General features: G+C 35.9%; 1 protein-coding gene across 4 annotated transcripts in view; it reads right to left on the bottom strand.

Moving 5' to 3' along the window:
• Positions 1-19,613, bottom strand: part of EYS (eyes shut homolog) — a 790,428-nt gene that overhangs the window by 460,372 nt on the left and 310,443 nt on the right. For all 4 annotated transcript variants that reach the window (XM_026791587.2, XM_074538459.1, XM_074538460.1 and 1 more), the window contains one exon: positions 17,128-17,249. In XM_026791587.2, coding sequence (XP_026647388.2) covers positions 17,128-17,249 — 122 coding nt within the window. The remainder of the gene's footprint in view (positions 1-17,127; positions 17,250-19,613) is intronic.

The following is a 19,613-nucleotide window of genomic DNA, read 5'->3' as shown; positions in this document are numbered from 1 at the left end:
ATGCTGTGAATAAATGTGTTTCCTGCAGGCTGAAACAAAAAGACTGCAAGAGCACTGTGAGAACTGGATCACCACAGGGTATTTTCTACTGGCCATCTCAGGCATATAAATATATGACCATGGTTTGTCAAGACTTATATGCAAGATCCCTACTCTTCTTTTGTCATCTACAGTGTCTTTTTTTTTTTTTTTTTTTTGTCCTGAGGTACAACAATTCTATGTGAAATACTATTAAAATGCTAATATCTGAAAAATCAAAACACATACATGCATTTAAATATTAGAGAGTATCCAAAGGAGGGCAAGGAAGATGGTGAAGGACCTTGAGGGGAAGCCTGACAAGGTGTGTCTGAGGTCACTTGGTTTGTTCAGCCTGGAGAAGAGGAGACTGAAGAGAGACATCATCACAGTTACAACTTCTTCATGAGGGGAAGAGGAGGGGCAGGCACTGATCTCTGTGGTGACAGTGACAGGGCCTGAGGGAACGGCCTGAAGTTGTGTCAGGGAAGGTTTGGGTTGGATATTAGAAAAAGACTTTTCCCAGACAGTGGGGAGGCTGGAACTGGCTCCCCAGGGAAGCACAGACAGGACTGAGTCTGACAGAGTTGAAGAAGTGTTTGGACAATGCTCTTGAGCACAGGGTGTGACTCTTTGGGACAGTGCTCTGCAGTGCCAGGAGCTGGACTTGATGGTCCTTTTGGAGCCCTTTCAATTCAGCATGTTCTGTGATTCTGTGACTTACACCTCCATGCGATTTAATAAAGAAGGAAATCAATTCTCTCAGTGAAGTCTCAAATAAAAGTTATCCAAGTTCTACATTGCCATTAAATGTTATTCTCACAAATTACTTATTTTTCAGGAATTTCTCAACATTTTTCACCATTTGCAAACATAATAACCGATGCCAGTGTCCTCTTTACAGAACTTTGATACAAAGTGCTTGTTGAAACTCATTCCACTTGTTTGTAACGATATGGTTTCAAAAGAATGTTTTGAAATGATGCCTTAAGTTATAGCTTTTATATTTTTCAGGTTCTGTGGTGCTTTAGTGTGTAGTTTTGAGATTCATATTAAGGGATGGTAAGCTCTCTGAAGAGTCACAGAGTAAGGAGACAAAATAATTCCTTCTATAGCTGGGGACTAAGGACAACCAATCCAAATTTCAGGTCCAAGAGCATAAAAAATGGTGGATTGAAGAGAGATAAACAAGAGGGATGGGACTTCATGGGCTAAAGATATACTTGAACAATTAACTCTAATGTGCTAATATACCAAGATATAAAAATGTGAGACCTTGTGACCGATCTTCCATTTTGTTACCATTTTGGGTTTCTTTGTGGGTGTAGCCCTGGCTGGGCTCTTGTGCTGCCCAAGGTGTATCCATTAAGGCCTTTTAATAAATATCTTCTTTATTTTTTAATTCCATCTAGCCTCTGTTCTAGGTCAGCCTTCACAAGGCATCAGTTTCTGGTTGGAAATCAGGCATCAGAATCAGAGAAAGAATGAGACAGAGGGGACCTTTCTGCATGTACAGCATAACTTTTCTTAAAATATTTTATTAAAAATATTAAGATACAAAAAAGCAAATATTTACCTGTCTTCTAAATAAATAACATTTAAAAGTCTTTTTACTTTTTATATATCTTACTAAATTATACGTTCAACTATTTCACTTTGACCATAAGCCCAGAAGAATGTAAAACTCTAAGTTGAAGTGACAGCAAAAAATTTAATTTTTGATATTAAATCAATACTATTCTGGGTGTAAGTTTTTTTAATTTTTTTTTTCTTAACTTTAACTGAAAACTTTGGTATAGTATTTTTAAACTGTAATATCAAGGTTAACTTAGTGGGAAAAAATTGAACCAGTTTCTTAGAATCAGTTGATTTACAAAGGAAGTGCATGGTAGTATATTTGTTAAAATAAAAATGTAAATAAGTAATTTATCTCTGATTAAATGGTTGGTTCTGAAAAGTGTATGAAAATGTAGGAAATATTGCAACTTTAAAACAATGAACATTAGAAGTTATTTTAAAAATAAAAATTATTTCAAGCATTGTCTCTGCTCTTTTTTCACTCACATAATATGTGCATGATGGAAAGATAATACAGCTGAAGAAAACACAGCAGAGCTCTCTAAAATTCTGTACATCTAGAAATCATGAGGTGATTGATAAGAAGTGTACCAGAACATCTTGCTGTTTTGGTATTTCATTAAGCATGCATACTCTGAACAGGAATAAAGAATATTTGTTTACTAATATATATGGAAAAAAAAGTACAAGCACTCTTCTGGATTAGCTGCCACAATTGTATTCAATAATAGATGAAGAAGGAGGTTTCAATTTTCTAAGACAAACAGGATGGTGCTTATTGAGAATGCAAACCGTTAATTCATAATGAATAGTCCATCTAAAACATGAAGATGAGAAGCCAACTGGGACTTTTATGTAAAAAGAAAAAAAATGTTTGGAATAACCATTCCATTAGAAAGAAATTTCAGCATAATAAAAAGGACTTAAGTAATGAAGCTGGTGAAGGGTCTGGAGCAAAATTCTCATGAAGACTGGTTGTTTATACTGGAGACATAAAGGCTCAGGGGGACCTTATCACCCCGTGGCACTACCTGAAAGCACAGTTAACAATGTGGGAATGGGTATCTTCTCCTAAGTTACATCTGACAGGAAAAGAGGAAATGGCCTCAGGTTGCACCAGAGAAGATTTTGATGGGATTTTAGAGGAAAAAACATCATGGAAGAGGTTATCAAGCAGGGAAATAGGCTGTCCAGGGAGTAGCTGAGTCACCATCTCTGGAGGCACTTTAAAAATTGTGCAGATGTGGTGCTGAGGGACATGGTTTAGTAGAGGACTTGGCACATCTGGACTAACAGTTGGACTTGAACTTAGAGGTTTCTACCGTAGCTGATTCTATGACTCTAACCACGGCCTGGACACATTCCCAAAATACAATTTCTCAGCTATAACCATGTAAGCATTGCTGTGACTTTTACATTTCTGGAGAATGATGTTTCCTTAATGTCTTAGTTAGGATGAGATAGTTAATTTTCTTCCTAGTAACTGGTACAGTGCTGTGTTTTGGATTCAGGATGAGAATAACATGGATGGCATTTTAGTTGTCGCTGAGCAGAGCTGACCTTAAGTCAAGAACTTTTCAGCTTCTCATGCTCTCCTGCTACTGAGTAGGCTGGGGGGCACAAGGCTGTGAGAGGACACAGCTGACCCTGATTGACTGAAGGGCAGCTGTGATGCCATGCACAACACACAAAAATGATGAAAAACTGGCCAAGTTTTGGGTAATAGTGCAGGCCACTGGGCATCAGTTTGTTGGTGCTGAGCAATTGGTTTCGTTTGCAACACTTCTCTTCCTTGGATTTAACATCTCATTCTCTCTTAATGATTTAACTTCAATCATTAAACTTTTCTCAGCCCCCAAGTTTTCATTCTTTTAGCCCTCGAATTCTCTCCCCTGCCCCACCAAGATGTGGAGTAGGCAAGCAGCTCTCTGGTGCTTAATTGCTGTCTGGGGCTAAACCTTGACATAGAAATTAAATCTGCAGTGCATTTTTCTCTCAGCTACATGCTAGAGACAAAAAGAGATAACAAAGACATTCTGATATACCCTTGCTAGAAAAAGGCTGTGTTTGATGTGATGTGCTTATCTGACAGTTTAGAAACTGAAGGAAATTTTGGGGCTGAGAATCAACAGCATCATAAGAAAAAAATTATACATCTGACAGTAGCAATGAAATAATTGGGGCAATTAAAAAAAATAAGCATTTAGACAACTACTGTAAGGAGGAGATATATTCAGTAAAGACAGGGGAGAAAAGCCTAAGGCTGTAAAAGTCTGGATTTTCTTGGCATCCATGACATTCAATACACTTCAACTGGATCAAAACTGGTATTATATCAAACAACTATTGTGTATTAATTACCCAGTTTTAAAATCAATTCCTGAATATTTTTTTCCTGATATGCATTTATTTGAGCTTTTTTTTTTTTTCTAAACCCAAATTGAGTCTAAATTTCTATCATGCTAAGTAGGTGGGAGTGGAGATAGAGACTCCAGAAACTCCACCTAAACTGGAGTGGAGATAGAGACTCCAGAAACTCCACCTAAACTGGTGGGGTCTTGGTGCACCTCTTGATCCATCCTTCTAATGCTGAAAGCCATGATTAGTATTAGAATTTCTCCCCAGTCTTTTTTCTTTCTTTTTTTTTTTTTTTTTTTTTTTCCAAAAGGATGTTTTTAATGCTAAAAAATCACACTAAAAACTTGAAAAACTTGCTTCTTTTGCACGGTTCCTTTCTCTCCCTTTGGTCAGTTACAATTCAGCATTGCATAGAAAAAACCTACGATTCTTTTAATCTCTCCTAATGAAAGGCACACAGCTACTAATAGAAATAGTATAGATTTTTCTATTGACAAAGGTTTAGTGGAGAAAAACTGAGAGCCTGGAAGGTAGGAAAACAAACTGGGAATACAGCCAAAACCAACAGAAGTAATATAGAGCTGGGAACTTGGAAGCTACAGATGTACATAATGAAGGCTGAGGAAAAAGATCTGAGTTTCTACATGGCAGCAGGTACTGTGAGAAGGTGTACTTGGGCTACTGCTCATAATTACAGTTACTAATAAAGTTGACATATTTAAAGCATGTAAAAAACACTGTCTCAATTATTGCTCATTCCTCAAGCATGAAACAAGTATCACAACCTGACTAAAAAGCATATGTCCACAGCCAGAGGAGACTGGGAATGCTGCCTAGGTAATAAAATGAAAATGCCAGACTCTTTGATATGCCTTTTGTGTCTTTCCCCTGTGGGTACACATGCAGAATGTGTATTTTTGTTCTCTATAGCACTGGGACTTTTGCTTGCAGATGCTTTTCAGTTTTGGACGTTTTCAGAAATCATTTAGTGACAGTCATCCCAGATGTATAACTAAGCAGCAAGTGGCAATAGAGTAAATTAGAAAGTGTATTATGTTTTTCTCTGCTATACAAAATACATTGTTTTTCCTAACTAAAGAAAAAAAAAATCTAAACAAAAAAATCCACCATCCCCCACTTCCCCACCCCCAAATCAGCTCAATAAATGAAACTCAGTCTCTTACACTATATTTGTATTTTCAGACAAAGCTAATTTTAATTGATATTTCTGTGCTTATTTTTAAAAATACTGCATTTTTTTTTTTAGAGTTTGAAAACAGTAAAATCAGAAATTATCTGATAATATGAGTCTTACATGATAAATTTCTAACAGTTTTGTGGACTCTAAAATAGTTCTACAAAACCTGTGAGGTGCAGATATTTGTTTCTGAGGACATTTCAGATACAGCCTATGCACTCATAAACTGAAAGAAGCCAGACCATTTTGAAAACTTTTGCAATCCTCCACCAGTGATCTTTGTCTTTTATCTACATTGTTTTTATATATCAGTGATTGCATTTGGGCAAGGTTCTTGAGCACTACACAGTACCTCAAGGAGCACGTATCAATAAACAAAATATCTTTGTATTACTCAGAATTAAGGAACTAATAACTCCTTACTAGGCTTGTATTTCATATGACTAACTCAACTACATCAAGACAGATGTTACACTGAGATATAAGTCAAGCTTATCATGTGGTGAAGCTACCTAAAACACCTAGGCACTCACCTCTCAAAGAAAATGGCATGGTACTTTCTATGGTATCTGTCAGTGCAGTGCTAACAACTAGCTGGTTCCTTCATGATTCAGTTCAGTTCAATAGCATACCTCTGCCAAGTGGCAGACTGTCAGTAAGAACAGCCTAAATTGAGTTTCTGACATCTTTTAGGGCTTGGGACAATATGCAGAGTTTTTTCAAAACACAAATGCTGGGTTTCATTGAAATGGTATGACACGCACTGTTATAGACCAGCAAGAGTTAAACTCTTTCAGAAAATCACTTGGCACATTTTGTCTGGCTGTGTTAAATGGATCACTGATTTTCCAGTGGGCACAAAACCAGACAAACATATGGACAACATTTATAGGCAATCAGTACATTTACACTTAATTTGAGTACCTCAGCTGACTAATGAGGGGCAGACTTAAAGCCAGAGATTTCCAAGCTGTTGTCCATACTGAGATCACAAACTGCTGTTTCAGAAGACTTGTCCTTTATAAATCTGTTGGCCAAAAATTTTAAAATCGACCATGTGTTCACATGCTTCTTGTTGTCACGGTTCTTATCGTTCTGACTCATTAGTGTTTTTGTTTACCCAAGGACTAAGATTTGGACATGAATTTCTCATTGGTCCTCAATTAAATATTCTTTGTCATACAGTGGTCTCAGTGCACACAAATCCAATCACTTTTGAAAGAAACTGAAACAGAAAATGTGCCCACCTAATGCTCTCCATAAGTCCATAAAACAGCAAGCTTCTCCCCCCAAACAAGTATATAGTTTGCAGCCAGCTCTCAATACTCATTTTTTCACTCTGGGGTTGTCTATGTTGCTTGCTAATGTAGTATTACACTTAGTTCAGTAATACCCTTAATTCAGGTATACTATAAAATATGAGTGAAAAAGACTGAATTTTTCCTTTTTGAGTTTTGGAATTTGAAATGGGTTTGGATTTATGATGCCTTGTGCTCTGATAAACATATACTATGTTTACACAGAATGTCCCCACTGTGACTACTTCATGCTTTCAGTGAAGTACCTACATAACTAAATTTACAGATCCATTTACAGGACATTTTTTGTTAAAGTAAGAAAAGCATAGAAATGTGACCTTAAGTCACATATAATCTAGTGACTAGTAACTAAAAGTCTGATTCTATCTTCACACAAGTCAATCTTAAATATTTTTACTCTAAGATTGTATCAAAAGCACTTGAGCTTCCTATCCTTGCATACTCACTTGCTCTCAAGTCGAACAGTTGTTAAACTACTGCTGCATTTTCCAATGGAGATATTTTAGTGCCACTTTCTGCTGACGTAATTTTCTCCACCTAAGTGATTTCAACAAGTGCGAACCAGCTTTTTATAAATTCTCAATGTAAAATATTTCTGAAATGCAATTCTAGGACTCTATTTTTGGTTTTTTCTATAGCTGTAAACCATTCTCATAAAGGTTTACCTGTTGTGAAAGGTACATATTAACCTGTAGGTGTTTTGATGAGATACAGGTATCAAGTTTCTGTATTGGAAAATCATACATAAATAGACACTGGTAGGGACTTCTGGAGATTGTCCAGTTCCCCCGTTCCATTGCCCTGTTTACAGCAGGGTCAACTATAACACTGACTATATAACTCAACTATAACAGGCTGCTCAGAACCTCATCCTGTTGAGTTTTTCATAAATCCAAGGATGGGTACCTCACTTCGAGGCAACATATTTTAGAGTTACCTTTATGGTAAAAAATATTTTCTTTACATTTTAATGGACCCAGCATTATTTCAGTTTGTGGCCTTTGCCTATTTGACTGGGAACCACTGTGGACTGAGAAAATCTGGCTCTGTCTTCTTTACTTGCTGGGGTACTCTAGGGGTTAATGTATTGGCACCTCAGATGGACACACAGTCAGACTAATTTCTCAGAAAAAGTGTGATAGTTTTCTTCATGACTCTGTCCTCTTGGCATCTCCTTTTTTTGTGTATAGAGAGAAGCAGGCCTTCTGCAGTCCTAACATGTTTATCAGAAGGTCTCTCTAAATCACTGCACCCTTTCCTTGACAAATGAGTCTGTCACTTCACTTGATTTTGGTTGGCCAATTTCTTGTTGTCAAAGATACTTCTGTCCCTTTTGATCAACTCAATCCCACACCTTCCTAGCCTCAATCCTGTGGGAAAGTCCCACGGTCCTGAAAGATGAAACTCTGTTATCAATACCAGTTATGTAAGCAGTTGTTGTCCAGCAGGATTCATCCACACTCTCTCAAGCACTTCCTCTCACTGTTGGGATTGTAGGGAAAAACATTGGAGCGACCATGTCCTTTATCATGATTCTGGAGACATGGAGTCACCTATGCTCTGGCCCTATCATTAGTACCTACATGGAAGAGCAGCAAGAGATGATAGTCCAGGGGCTGGAAATGGCTTGTTAGTCTCACCATGGCATCCCAAATCCAAGCCCTTGGAAAGCAGCAATCCTACTTAAACAACAGGTTTGTTGCACTGGCAGATGGGAACCTTCATCCCCAGCGTGGAGTCCCCCCGTACTGCCACTTGCTGTTCCCTGTTGTGCTGCTGAATGCTTCAGGCTCAGATGGTTTGACAATTTTTTGGCATAACTCCCAGTCCCTCATCTGCTACAAGGACAGTGAACCTGTTCCACATACTCATTAAATAAAAATACATAATGAAATTAATAAATTCTTTTCATGTTTTGTTGCTTCTTGGTTTCACCTCAGGGGGAGTTCTGATGAAATTCTCTTATATTTCCTTTCTTGGTTTGTTTTTGGGTTTGGTTGTTTGTTTGCTTTTTCATTATTCCCACTACAGAAGGTCTAGCAATTCCTGAATAAAAATCGTGGCAATAATTGGCATTTCCTCAGTTAGAAAAAAAGAGAAAAAAAGGGGACAAAACATAGGTGGAATGCAAGGAATTACTTCATGTCACCTCTGTATCTCAGTCATTCTTGTTCTCCAGACACTCAATGTGACACTGAGCAAGTGTGAATGAGTGAAAACCAAACATGACATTCAGAATTTTTCCCAGGGAAATTGCAGTGGTATTTAATCTTCAGACTAGATTATAGATATTTGATAAGAAAGCAAGTCTACATTAATGTGGTGAAGCTTTTGTTTAAAATAATCTGCTTTGCCTATTAAATGAAACATATTTCTGTACAAATTTAGCTCAAAACCAGTACTAGCTTGAAATATGAGAGATACAGTGTCTGATTAGAACAGAATTAATCTGGTAGAAATACATTTTATTGAGACATCCAGGGGATGCTGGCTGGTATTAAAGCTGTACTGAAACAAACATAGTAAAGCATTTATGCAATATATCAAGTCGCTGTCTTAGCAGAAAGTTTCATGAATTATTAAAAATATTATTAGAGAACCCTAAACAAGCTTTCTTTTTTTACAGCAGATCCTAAAGGTAATGAAGATTCCTGACTATTTTAGAGCCTTGGCATCATGTCTCAAAGAAGAAAATGCATATGCAATTAGTGCTTCAGAAAGCTTCTAGTTAACCACTAGTTCTGATAAGTATATGTGCAGGTGTGTCCCTACTTAGGGTTTCAATAGCCCTTGCAAAGCATGTTTGAAGGCAGGACTTAAAGTAATGTGGGAGAGTAATGAGGAAATATTCAAAGTCTATCATGATTATTTTGAAAGGAAATTTTGGTCAAGAGTTTTGATTTCAGTCCAACCGCATATGACAAAGTCTTGCATTTTCACAATTCCATGACTGACCTGCGGAAATCAATTAATAGGATTGCTCACTAAATGAATGAAATGTTTTCCCAGTGCTTTCAGAGTCAATTCTCCTGTAAAAGAATAAACTATTAGAATAATCTTGAAAATTATTTTTTCTGGGAAATATCTCAGCATATTTCAGAATTTTGTTATGCAAAAAAACAGATTCTATAAAAGCACAGTATACATTTAATATAATTTAGCTTTTTTTTTTTTTTTTTTTTCTCTGAAAGAGGTTAGCTAAGCAACAGAAACAAGAGCAATTGACTCTTACAACAAGTAACTCAGTGCCTAGTAGTACACGACCTGGTAAATTGTCACAGGCGTTCCTCAGCTCCCTCTTCTCCATTGTCATAAGCAAAAAAGGAAAGGGGTCAAATGATAACAAACAAACAAACAAACAAATAAATAATATTACAAGATATGGACCCTGGGCAGGGTCACCTTCCACTAGATCAGGTTATTTCCAAGGATGGGGCATCCATAACTTCTCTGAGCAACCTGTTCCTGTGGCTCATCACACTCACAGCAAAAAATGTTTAGTCTGAATGCTTGGAACACAATATTAAAATCTAAAGGAGGACAGATTGGAGAACTTTAAAATAACTAAAAGAAATGAGATAGTGAGTCTTTCTCTGGGCTATTTTCTTTTCCAAGTGCTACATAATTTTCCCAAGCCTGAAGAGGTTAGCAGCTAAAGAGACCTAATGAAACTAGAAAATGACCTCCTAGTCTTTGCATGACAAACATTAATACATAACTTGTCAGTTGTACATGTTTTATGTGAATTATTTCACTTTTTTTTAATACAAACAGAAATAAGAGACTTTTCTTTATTCCTGCAGAACTTATTTTGTTGTGAAAGAGATGCCATATGTAATTCATAATTGATGGAGTGGGAGTAACATTCGCATTTTCTCTAGAAAAGTAAACAGGTGCAAAGCTATTTAGTATACTTTAAGCAAAAGAAAACACCCTTGCTTCTATATGGAGAATTTATTTCATATTTAATTAATTCTTCCAGTTAACTATTGTGTGTTGTGTTGCAAGGACATATATGTGGGAAGCTTTCAGAGAGTGACTGAGCACCGATGGATTTCACCTTAAACTTGTTTCAGAATCATTTCCTTGTGGTCCCGTACCTTTCCATGACCTTCTGCTCTCTAAGTCTGCTATGTACATGCCATTACGTAATTCTCTGCATCTAAGTTTCCTTTTTGAGAATTCCCTTCCTTATGAATCAATGACATTTTGTAGTTTCAATTCTCTCTAATACCACTGCCAGTCTTTTAATGCCTTCAAAGGTACAAACTCTTCATTTCCCACCTCAAGCGTAACATTAGTCTCCATGGAGTGCACAAATCAAATTAGGGTTATGCTTTCCACAAGTAGGCCACAATTCTCCTTCAGCTTCTTCCTTATGTTGAGAAGTTCTTCACTTCTTCCCCTGCTGTCACTGATTTTGTGTGTCCAGCCTACTCACCGTGGGCAAAAATTAAAGCACACCATCTGGGACTACCTTCCTGTATCTTTACCACATTGATTTGCCTTCTGTTCACAAGTCTCATTGGAAAGCCAATCTTTAACTTCCTCTTAATCTCCATTTCCTCCACTCTGTGACAGTATTATTCATTCTGTAGACTATTTAAAATTCAGTTTATGAAAAAGATAATAGAAGACTTTCACTCCTATGGTATTTAGTGATCTCGTTTGTTGAAGTTACAAATTTTATATATATCTGCTTCTTCTTTCAAAAAGATCAAATTAAAACATGTTAAAATAATGTCATAAATAAAACAAAGAAATAGAAATATGATACTTGTTTGCCAAAATCATCTTTCAATTAGATGAGTAAAGCATAAATATCATAATCACTCTATCCAGGTAATGTATAATACCACAGATCAATACCAAGGACATTATCCTAAGTCAGTAAATCAATAGTTAATTTTGTGTATTCCAATGTCTCTGACTCAACTGGACTTATTAGAGCATAAAGGAGTACACCAAACAATGACTAAGTTTTCAGTCTTTTTACTGGTATATTCGCTATAGTACAAGCCAGAGGAGGGAGGTATTTAAATAGATCTTGAAAAAACCTTTTATTGAAGGAATATGAAGAAACTGTTCCCTTTTTTTTTTTTTTTTTTAGCTAAATGTAAATGGAAAATAAAACATTTCAGGGATAGAGAGTCAAATTTTTGGGGCAGCACAATGAGTTGTATCAGCGGCAAAACTTTTCAGAACTGCTGCAGTTGCTAGTTTTGGGTTGAACTACAGTTCTTCTCCAGGATGTATAACTGGCAATATGAAACTTTTTTCTCCTGCATTCACAGTTTCACCACATGGGTACTCTCAATGAGGTAAATGCATAAGTTTAAGTCACACAGAAGTCAGCTTGAATTTATTTGGCCCGGGGACAATTAAGAGCTTGTCATTTGTTATGTACCCTGGACACCATTCATGGTAAGTTGAGGTTTCAGACCAACTTCTGTAGCAGTGCTTGTTTGCTTTGTTTAAAGCTTAGAGAATTTCCAGTCCCACAGAAATCTAGAAACTTCATTGATGCAGACATGTCTGCAGACCTTTTATTTCCTTTCAAATGTTAGATCACCTGCTCTCATCACCTAGGAAGATGATCCTCCTGAAGCATTTTGAGTGCTTCTCAATATTTTAAAATAAGTTATAGGCTTTAGAGATCATTATTATTCTTTTCTCTGTTTAGCGTAAAGAACAAAAAAAATCAGTTTTACAAGGAAATTAAGTGTAGTGTACCAATTTAGGAAATTGTTTTAAGTTAGTCCAAAGACCTGACTAATATCTTTTTGAGTAACTTAAGCTTTTAACAGTTAGGTACCATGTACTTTATTCTTCAATGCCAGACCTCTTTTCAAATCTTTTTCACAATTTATGCAATGAACTAACCTACTTGTTCTTGAAATTTAAACTGTCAACTTTATTTTATTTTGCTATTAAAAAAAAAAATAGTAATAATCTCTCTCCACCCTTCACATAAGCCTTCCATGCAATCAAGAACATAAGTTCCCAAAAGACCTGAATTACATGATTTCACTTTGTTATATGTATTTTTTTTTTCTCCCTTATCAGTTTAAAAACAGAAACCAAACAAGAAAATATTTTTTCTTCCAGTTCAAATTAGCATTATTGTCCATTGTTTTATTGCAATGCTCATTTCCATTACATTAAATGTTATGGAAAGGGAAATAATTGCCTTTAAATTCAAAAGGATAGAGAGTTAATGACAAGAAGGACATGGGACTGCAATGCAAGCATTATCATATAACTATAACTTTACCTACAGTTTATTTTATTTACTTTACTATGTGGTAAGTACAGAGAAATAATAGCTTCCAGAAAAAAAGCTCTAAAAGAAACATCTATTATAATTTTCTGCATGAGTCTCCACATACAATAAAGTGACAGGATTTGCATTATAATTTGACATACAGAACAACACAAGCAAAAATTGAATTCAGAGCTATTGCTAAGAAACTATTTTCTTTTCTTTTCTTTTTTTTTTTAATGCAAATACCCCAAAATAATGTTTCGTGCTATATAGACTGTATACATGATTTGATCTTATATAAATCATAAGGGACAACACATATTTTTGTCTCCCAACAATACTTTGAATTAATTATTTTAACTTTTTAAAGAAGAATTTGCGAATTACTCTGGTGAAACTCTACCGTAAGGTAGCCATTATTCAGATGCTGGCTGGGCGTCAGTGATCACTTGGAAGGTGTGAGCCATTGCCTTTGAATCACAGGACTTGTTTTATTCTTTTTCCCACCTCTCTCCTTTGCTTTTTAAACTATCTCAACCCACTGTTTTTCTTCTGTTTGCTCTTTTTCTATTGTCTTCACCATCCCATAGAAAGGTCAGAGTGAGTTAGGTCAGAGGCTGTGTGGTCCTCAGCTGGCAGCTGGATCAGCCCCTCACGAGTGTCATTTCTTGTGCCTGCTCTTCCTGAGGCATTGCTCATATAACATTGTTATCTAATTTCAAGCCTCTGTATTATACCACATTACCAACACCAAAAATGAAGGATACATACTGCAAGTGTCATTCTGACAATGGTAATTCATCCTTACCTTGAAAAAATGCATCAAAGGTATTTGAGCTGCTTGACTGTAGAATGAAGCTTGTATAAGGGTAGCTGATTAATTATTCCCAAACCACCAGAGGGTCTAATATGTCTGACAGTGGCATGTTCTGTCATATGATAACTTGCTGTATATAATTCTTGGATAACTGGAATTTTCAGATGCAGTAGAAAATCTGAATCTCCTTATGCTGATGTAGTTGTGCAATTAAACTTTGTATTTCACCTATCCTGATCTCCCACCAGAGAAGGTTTAGACTAGATATTAGGAAAAATGTCTTCATTAAAATGGTGTCAAGCATTGGAACAGGCTGCCTAGGGAAGAGATTGAGCCACCAATGACTCAAGGTATTTATTTACCAGGTGTGTATGTGTGGCATTCGGGGATGTGGCTGAGAGATGAACTTGGCGGTGTTGGGCCTACAGTGAGTTGAAGATCTTTTCCAAAGTAAATTATTCTGTGATTCATCCCACAGTCCAGTTGTTTAATGCCACCCCCCAACTTGGAGAGCCAAGGTAAAGGCTGTGAAATTTATGTTGCAATTAGAGCACATATTAGAATTCTTTCTCACATTCAGATCTTTGGTCTTTGACTTGTATAATAAGGCTGCTGTACTATCACTTTGAAAGAAAATGGTATTTGATGCAGAAATTATGAAACTCCTGAGATCTCCATCTGTTTTTAAATCTTCATTATGCTTCACTTACTTCCTATCATCCAGTTTTTTACCTTTTAGAGGGTGAAGAGAGCCTGTAAATTAATTTCTAATTTTTTAGAGGATTGTTAATCCATTATCTGTTATTTTACAGCTGCAGAAAAAGAAGAGATGAGTCTTCTTCCATTTTTATGAATATATGTTAATTCATTAATCCTCTTCCTGTTGATCACTGAGGAATCTTGATGGATAAACAGATAATATTATTTGGAAAAATTTTGGTATTTTATCATCATGATATATCATGATCACTTTGATCATGAATACAATAAGAAGGACATAGTATGTGAAATAATATAGGCACATGTAACTGAATAATGGAATCACTTAGTGAACAAATGTTTTAGGTCCCTTTCTAGATTCAACTTAAAAGATGATCCACATGAAAGTTATTTCAAAAATGTATATAATAAATGTTAGTTTAAGTAAACATACTCTGGAGAAGAATAGAGAAGGAGAAATTTAAATATTGAATAGAAATGAATTATTATTACTATAGCAAAATAATACCAGAATTTCCCAATTTATTTTCAAAATCACTTACTTTTCTACTTAGCAAAACCCATTCTGGTTGGGGCGGGGGAGGGAAGATTTGACAGTGAAATTTTGTTGCTTTTAAAAATGCTAAAGAACAATCCTGTAATGAAGAAAAATTACTAAAAATTTTGAATGTGTATTAGCCAACATCAAAATGAATCCTTTCACATAAATGATTGCTGTAATATTGACAACATAGGTAAAAACTTTTGAAAAAGCCTGAAAAGGATCAAGCACAGAGTTTAATATGACATCTTGCTGTTAAGTTTCTACAACATTTATTTTCTGCAGATACTAACTGTATCCACATGGATGTTTTGAATGTCATGCTTTCTCAGGAACAGTAGTCTGAATGGATCTCACTGATTTGCTGTGCTGTGTTCCATTTAAAACAAAATTGCATAGGCCTGTGACAAACAAGGTGAGAAATATATAGGAACTACAGAACAAAAATAAACACAAATGAGTCAAGGAAAAACAATGGATGAAAGGCATGTGAAGAAAAAATTAAAACAGTGTTTGAAATTGCAGAGAGCTACTGTTCTTTGTCATGCTAAATTTTGCCCAAATGATTAAGTTCTCCTGGATCAATATTTCAACTCATTTGGTGAAGCACAGCCAAAATTCTCAAGGGGTAAAATAAATTAATTTTATTAAAAATCTGTATTTTTCTCCACTTCCAGCACCTTGTTTTTTGGGAAGAATGTTGTTTAAGCTGCATACAAAACTCCATTTTGTCAGTCTCAATTGAAAGATCATCTGCAGTTAGGAATAGTACCTGTAATGTCAAGATTTGCAACATACTCTCCTACAGAATAAGACAACACATGAATGGGAGGCATAAAATTTATTTTGTGGAATGCTCTCTAGCATGACTTTAAGACGGCAATATGTGTCCAGTATGAGATCTGGAAATATTAACTGCAGTCTAATTGTAGAAAAATATACATTTACAATAGTATCCAAAGAAAATAACAAAAGCACCACAAACCCTGGTCTCCATATCAAGTATTTGATTTTGTCCAAGGTGTTGACTAATCCTTGAAACATGTTATAAAACCCCCACCAAAATACTGTACAGTAAGAAAAATCTATGGAAATTAGAGAATTGGAGAAAATTCTTTTGAAGCAGCTAAGTTTGGTTCAAGTTTAGGAAATAGTGACAATTGCTGGTTTCCCTCAGGATTTGTCAGAAAAAAAATGCAGTTTCTTTATGCATGTACTAAGACAAGCAAGCAAGCAAAAACAGACAACCAACCACAAAAAAAGCAAATCAACCAAAGAAACCAAGCAAGGAAAACCCCCAAAACCCACACCTCTCTTACACTTCAGGGTTCCTGAAACTGCAAACACTTTCAGCAATAGTGTAGCAGTCAGTGGTACGTACAGGGCTGTTCAGTTCACCCAAAGAGAAGATTCCAATGGTGGGAAGCTGAACTCTGGATTGTGCTATGTCCTCAGTGATCATTGATTGGTGATTAGTTGTTTAGTTCATTCCATATATAGTCACCTACACTTAAGCTTCATAATATAATTTGAATTCTACATTTATCAGTTTAGTATTCTCACAAATGTGCTGGTAGAAACTAGAATAAGAAAGAAAAATGCTCTCCTTTCTTCCACTTTTTTGATTTTTTTTTAACAGGTAATTTCTCTGACAGCCTGAATGCTTCTTAAGGAAAATATTCTTACTGTATGATCTTAGTGTCTCTGTTGAGTACGATGAAAACAAATTGCTTCTTGACAGATTCCTGGAAGGAGTGACAGAGAACATGGGCCACCTCTGGTGTTGAAGTTTACACCATGTGAATCTCTGTCATCTTTCCTCTCATGGAGGAATCAGATGATAGGATGATTTTATTTCTAAGACATGTTATTTTTAACACACTTCGTATCTTTGAAACAAATATATCTGTGTAATTTTGAAAATAAATGCTGAAGTAGTTGAAGTAAATCAGTTTTCTTGGGGAAGATACTTTTTAAGTCCCTTTGAAGCAGTGCAATTGGTGTAAATGAGTATTTCTGTCATTTATAATGAGGTCACAAATACACCTAGTAGAAAATTTTCTACACCTTTTGAATTCCCTATATAACCCCATTGTCCTAGTAACTGCTTTTAAATGATAAAAACATTCCTCTTTCCCACTGCCTGTAAAATTACAAATAAACAAAAATACCAGTGTCTGGAAAGTAAGATTATAAAGTCCTTGGATGTATGGATCAAGAGGACATTTAGAACTCAGAAAAATATTGCTTTAGGTTTTAGAATGATAACTCAAAAATCATTTTAATTAAAAAAATTGCTAAATTGCTACTCACCAGATGTAGATCAACACATGTAGAATTGTGTTCACAAGCATTGACTATGCAGTCATCAATGTCTTGGTCACATTTTAATCCTGCATATCCTGGGTTGCACAAACAATAGAAGCCATCGACAACTGCAACAGAGATCGAACTTCAGTGCTAAGAGTCATAACAACTGAATGTAGTAAATTTACTAAGTTCCAGTTAAATAGTATCTGGAAAAGATTAGGACCAGGTTTACTTAAATGGTGTGGACATGTTAAAAAAATTGGAATAAATAAAATGTCATCTCAAAATATCTTTTAAATATGGAAGCAGATTCATGTACTGAAATATTTACGCAATGGAAATATTTTGATTCAAGAGTTATAAATCAAAGAGTTAAAAAGTGATGTTAAAAGTAATGAGTAATTTTCTATCATAAAACAATCACAAAATACATAACATTCTAACTTTAAAATGATATCAAAATAAGATATGGCAGGCAAAAAATGTTTGGTTTATTGGTTGCTTTTAATGTAGTTATTGCTATTGTAAGGACTTCCTCATATTATACCACTATATTAAGAGAAAACTTACTTGAGTTGAATTTTTCTATGACTCTTGTTAAGAATAACAAGATAATCATATGAATTCTGTCTCTTTTTCATCATTAGTAATCCAAATGGTGAAGAATCTTTAGAGTGCTCCATCCATATATGGAGTTCATGACAGAAAGAATCACACTTCTTGCAGGCCTGCATTTATTTGAACCTCAAAGGAGTCCCTGGGTTCTTCATTATCTCTGAGATTTACCATAGAATCTATTCTACCATCGTGTCTGTACACACAGCTGCTACTGTATTCATTAAATGCTTTTAGTCCTTCAGCACAGGAGCATTATTCATATGCTAAAAACTTCCCAACTTCCTTAGAATTCCTGCTTTCTGCAGCCAGTGCACATAGGGTAGAGGAACTCAAATGTCTGCATGATAAAACTCAAGCCAGAGGCACCCCAAGGACAAGCTGTTCCCCCAAAAACTGGCACTTTGTCAGCATGAAGAACTTTAATACAGCTCATCTGAATTCCAGTTCAAAAATATCTCTAAACCCATGTAGACCGCATAGAAAACATCTTTAAATGTAATAGCTAGATAGAAGATGAAGTCACTCACCTTATTCCCAGATAAGGAAATATATACTTTTAAAGATATTTCATTGAAACTGATTTTTTATTTTTATTTTAATCAGGAGAGTTTTAGACAATGATGAATTTAGTAATTTGGGCTCAGTTTTTAAGATCTTATCTGAAACCAGTAGGCTGATTAGATCTTCTGCAAATTTTTCTAAAATATATACATTTCATGGAAGCTTGTAAATCTTTTTTTTTTTTTTGAAAAAGGATGTGAGGAAAAAGTAGAGAGATGTAGAAGCAGACAAACATGGTTACTCAGTGCTTAAAGTGTGGACCCTATGCGAAAAAATTGAGCAGGCTTGCTTAGTATTAGACCTTTGGGGAAGTGTTCATAGTGAGAGGGCTATTTAACAATGACTTCCAGGATACTTGCACAAGTGACAGAGCTAAAATCCCTTACTAGCGCTAGGAGGTATTATGAGCCAATGGCCAAAAGTTGCAGCTCAGGAGATTTGGATGGAACTGGAAGAGTGTGAGAACTGTCAAAGTAGGTAATTGGAATACACTGTAAGAATCTGTGTCTCTTGGTGCTGTTTGAGTCCACTCTGGCTAGCTATGGACCCCAGCCCACACGGTCTTACAAGGCTGAAAGTGAAAGACGAGAAACGCTCTTGTCCATGAGGGAATGAGTGTCCTGTCTATTGGCTTGGGAAGAGATGCTGCAGGTTCTGGCCACCTTCCAGGTGGAAAAGAGGGCGTGACATTCCTGCAGAGGACCTCTTCCCCCAACCCCATCCCAAGGAGGATGGGAGAGGGGGAAGAGGACCCGGCCAATGGGATACCATTGAGGAGAGGCAGGGAGAGGGGTAACCAGGGGCGAGACCACCAGGGGGTATAGCAGAGAGGTACATCAGGGAAAAATTATGTGATGGGAGAAGAGAAAAAACAATCTATGTTACATAACATACTCAGTACAAATTTCCTATCACCCAGTGCAAAACAACAACTAAATAAACTATTTAGTGCAATACAACGATACGCTGTCCCAAAGAGTTAGTGAAATTTCTGTCCTTCTTTGAAGGCTTTCAAAACTCTGCTAGAAAAATCCCTGACTGACCTGTTCTATCTAGACTGTTAATAGTCTAGCTTAGTGCAGAGTTGACTACATGACCTTCAGATATTTTTCAGCTTTCCAGTCAGCATTTTGAGATCCTCTGAAGATTACTACTACTTTTTTTTTTTTTTTAGTTTTTTTATTTTTAACAAGTATAGAAAATGTCAGATAGATATCAAGAGCCCTATAAAACTTTCAAATAAGTACTCCATACTAAACTTGGCCTGCCGATACAGACAGAATATAGTAGGATAATCAAGTTGCTTTTAA

This window comes from Zonotrichia albicollis, chromosome 3, assembly GCF_047830755.1.
Source record: "Zonotrichia albicollis isolate bZonAlb1 chromosome 3, bZonAlb1.hap1, whole genome shotgun sequence".
Classification (NCBI taxonomy): domain Eukaryota; kingdom Metazoa; phylum Chordata; class Aves; order Passeriformes; family Passerellidae; genus Zonotrichia; species Zonotrichia albicollis.
Note: the sequence above shows the minus strand (reverse complement) of the source record. Positions and strands in the feature narration are given on the sequence as shown.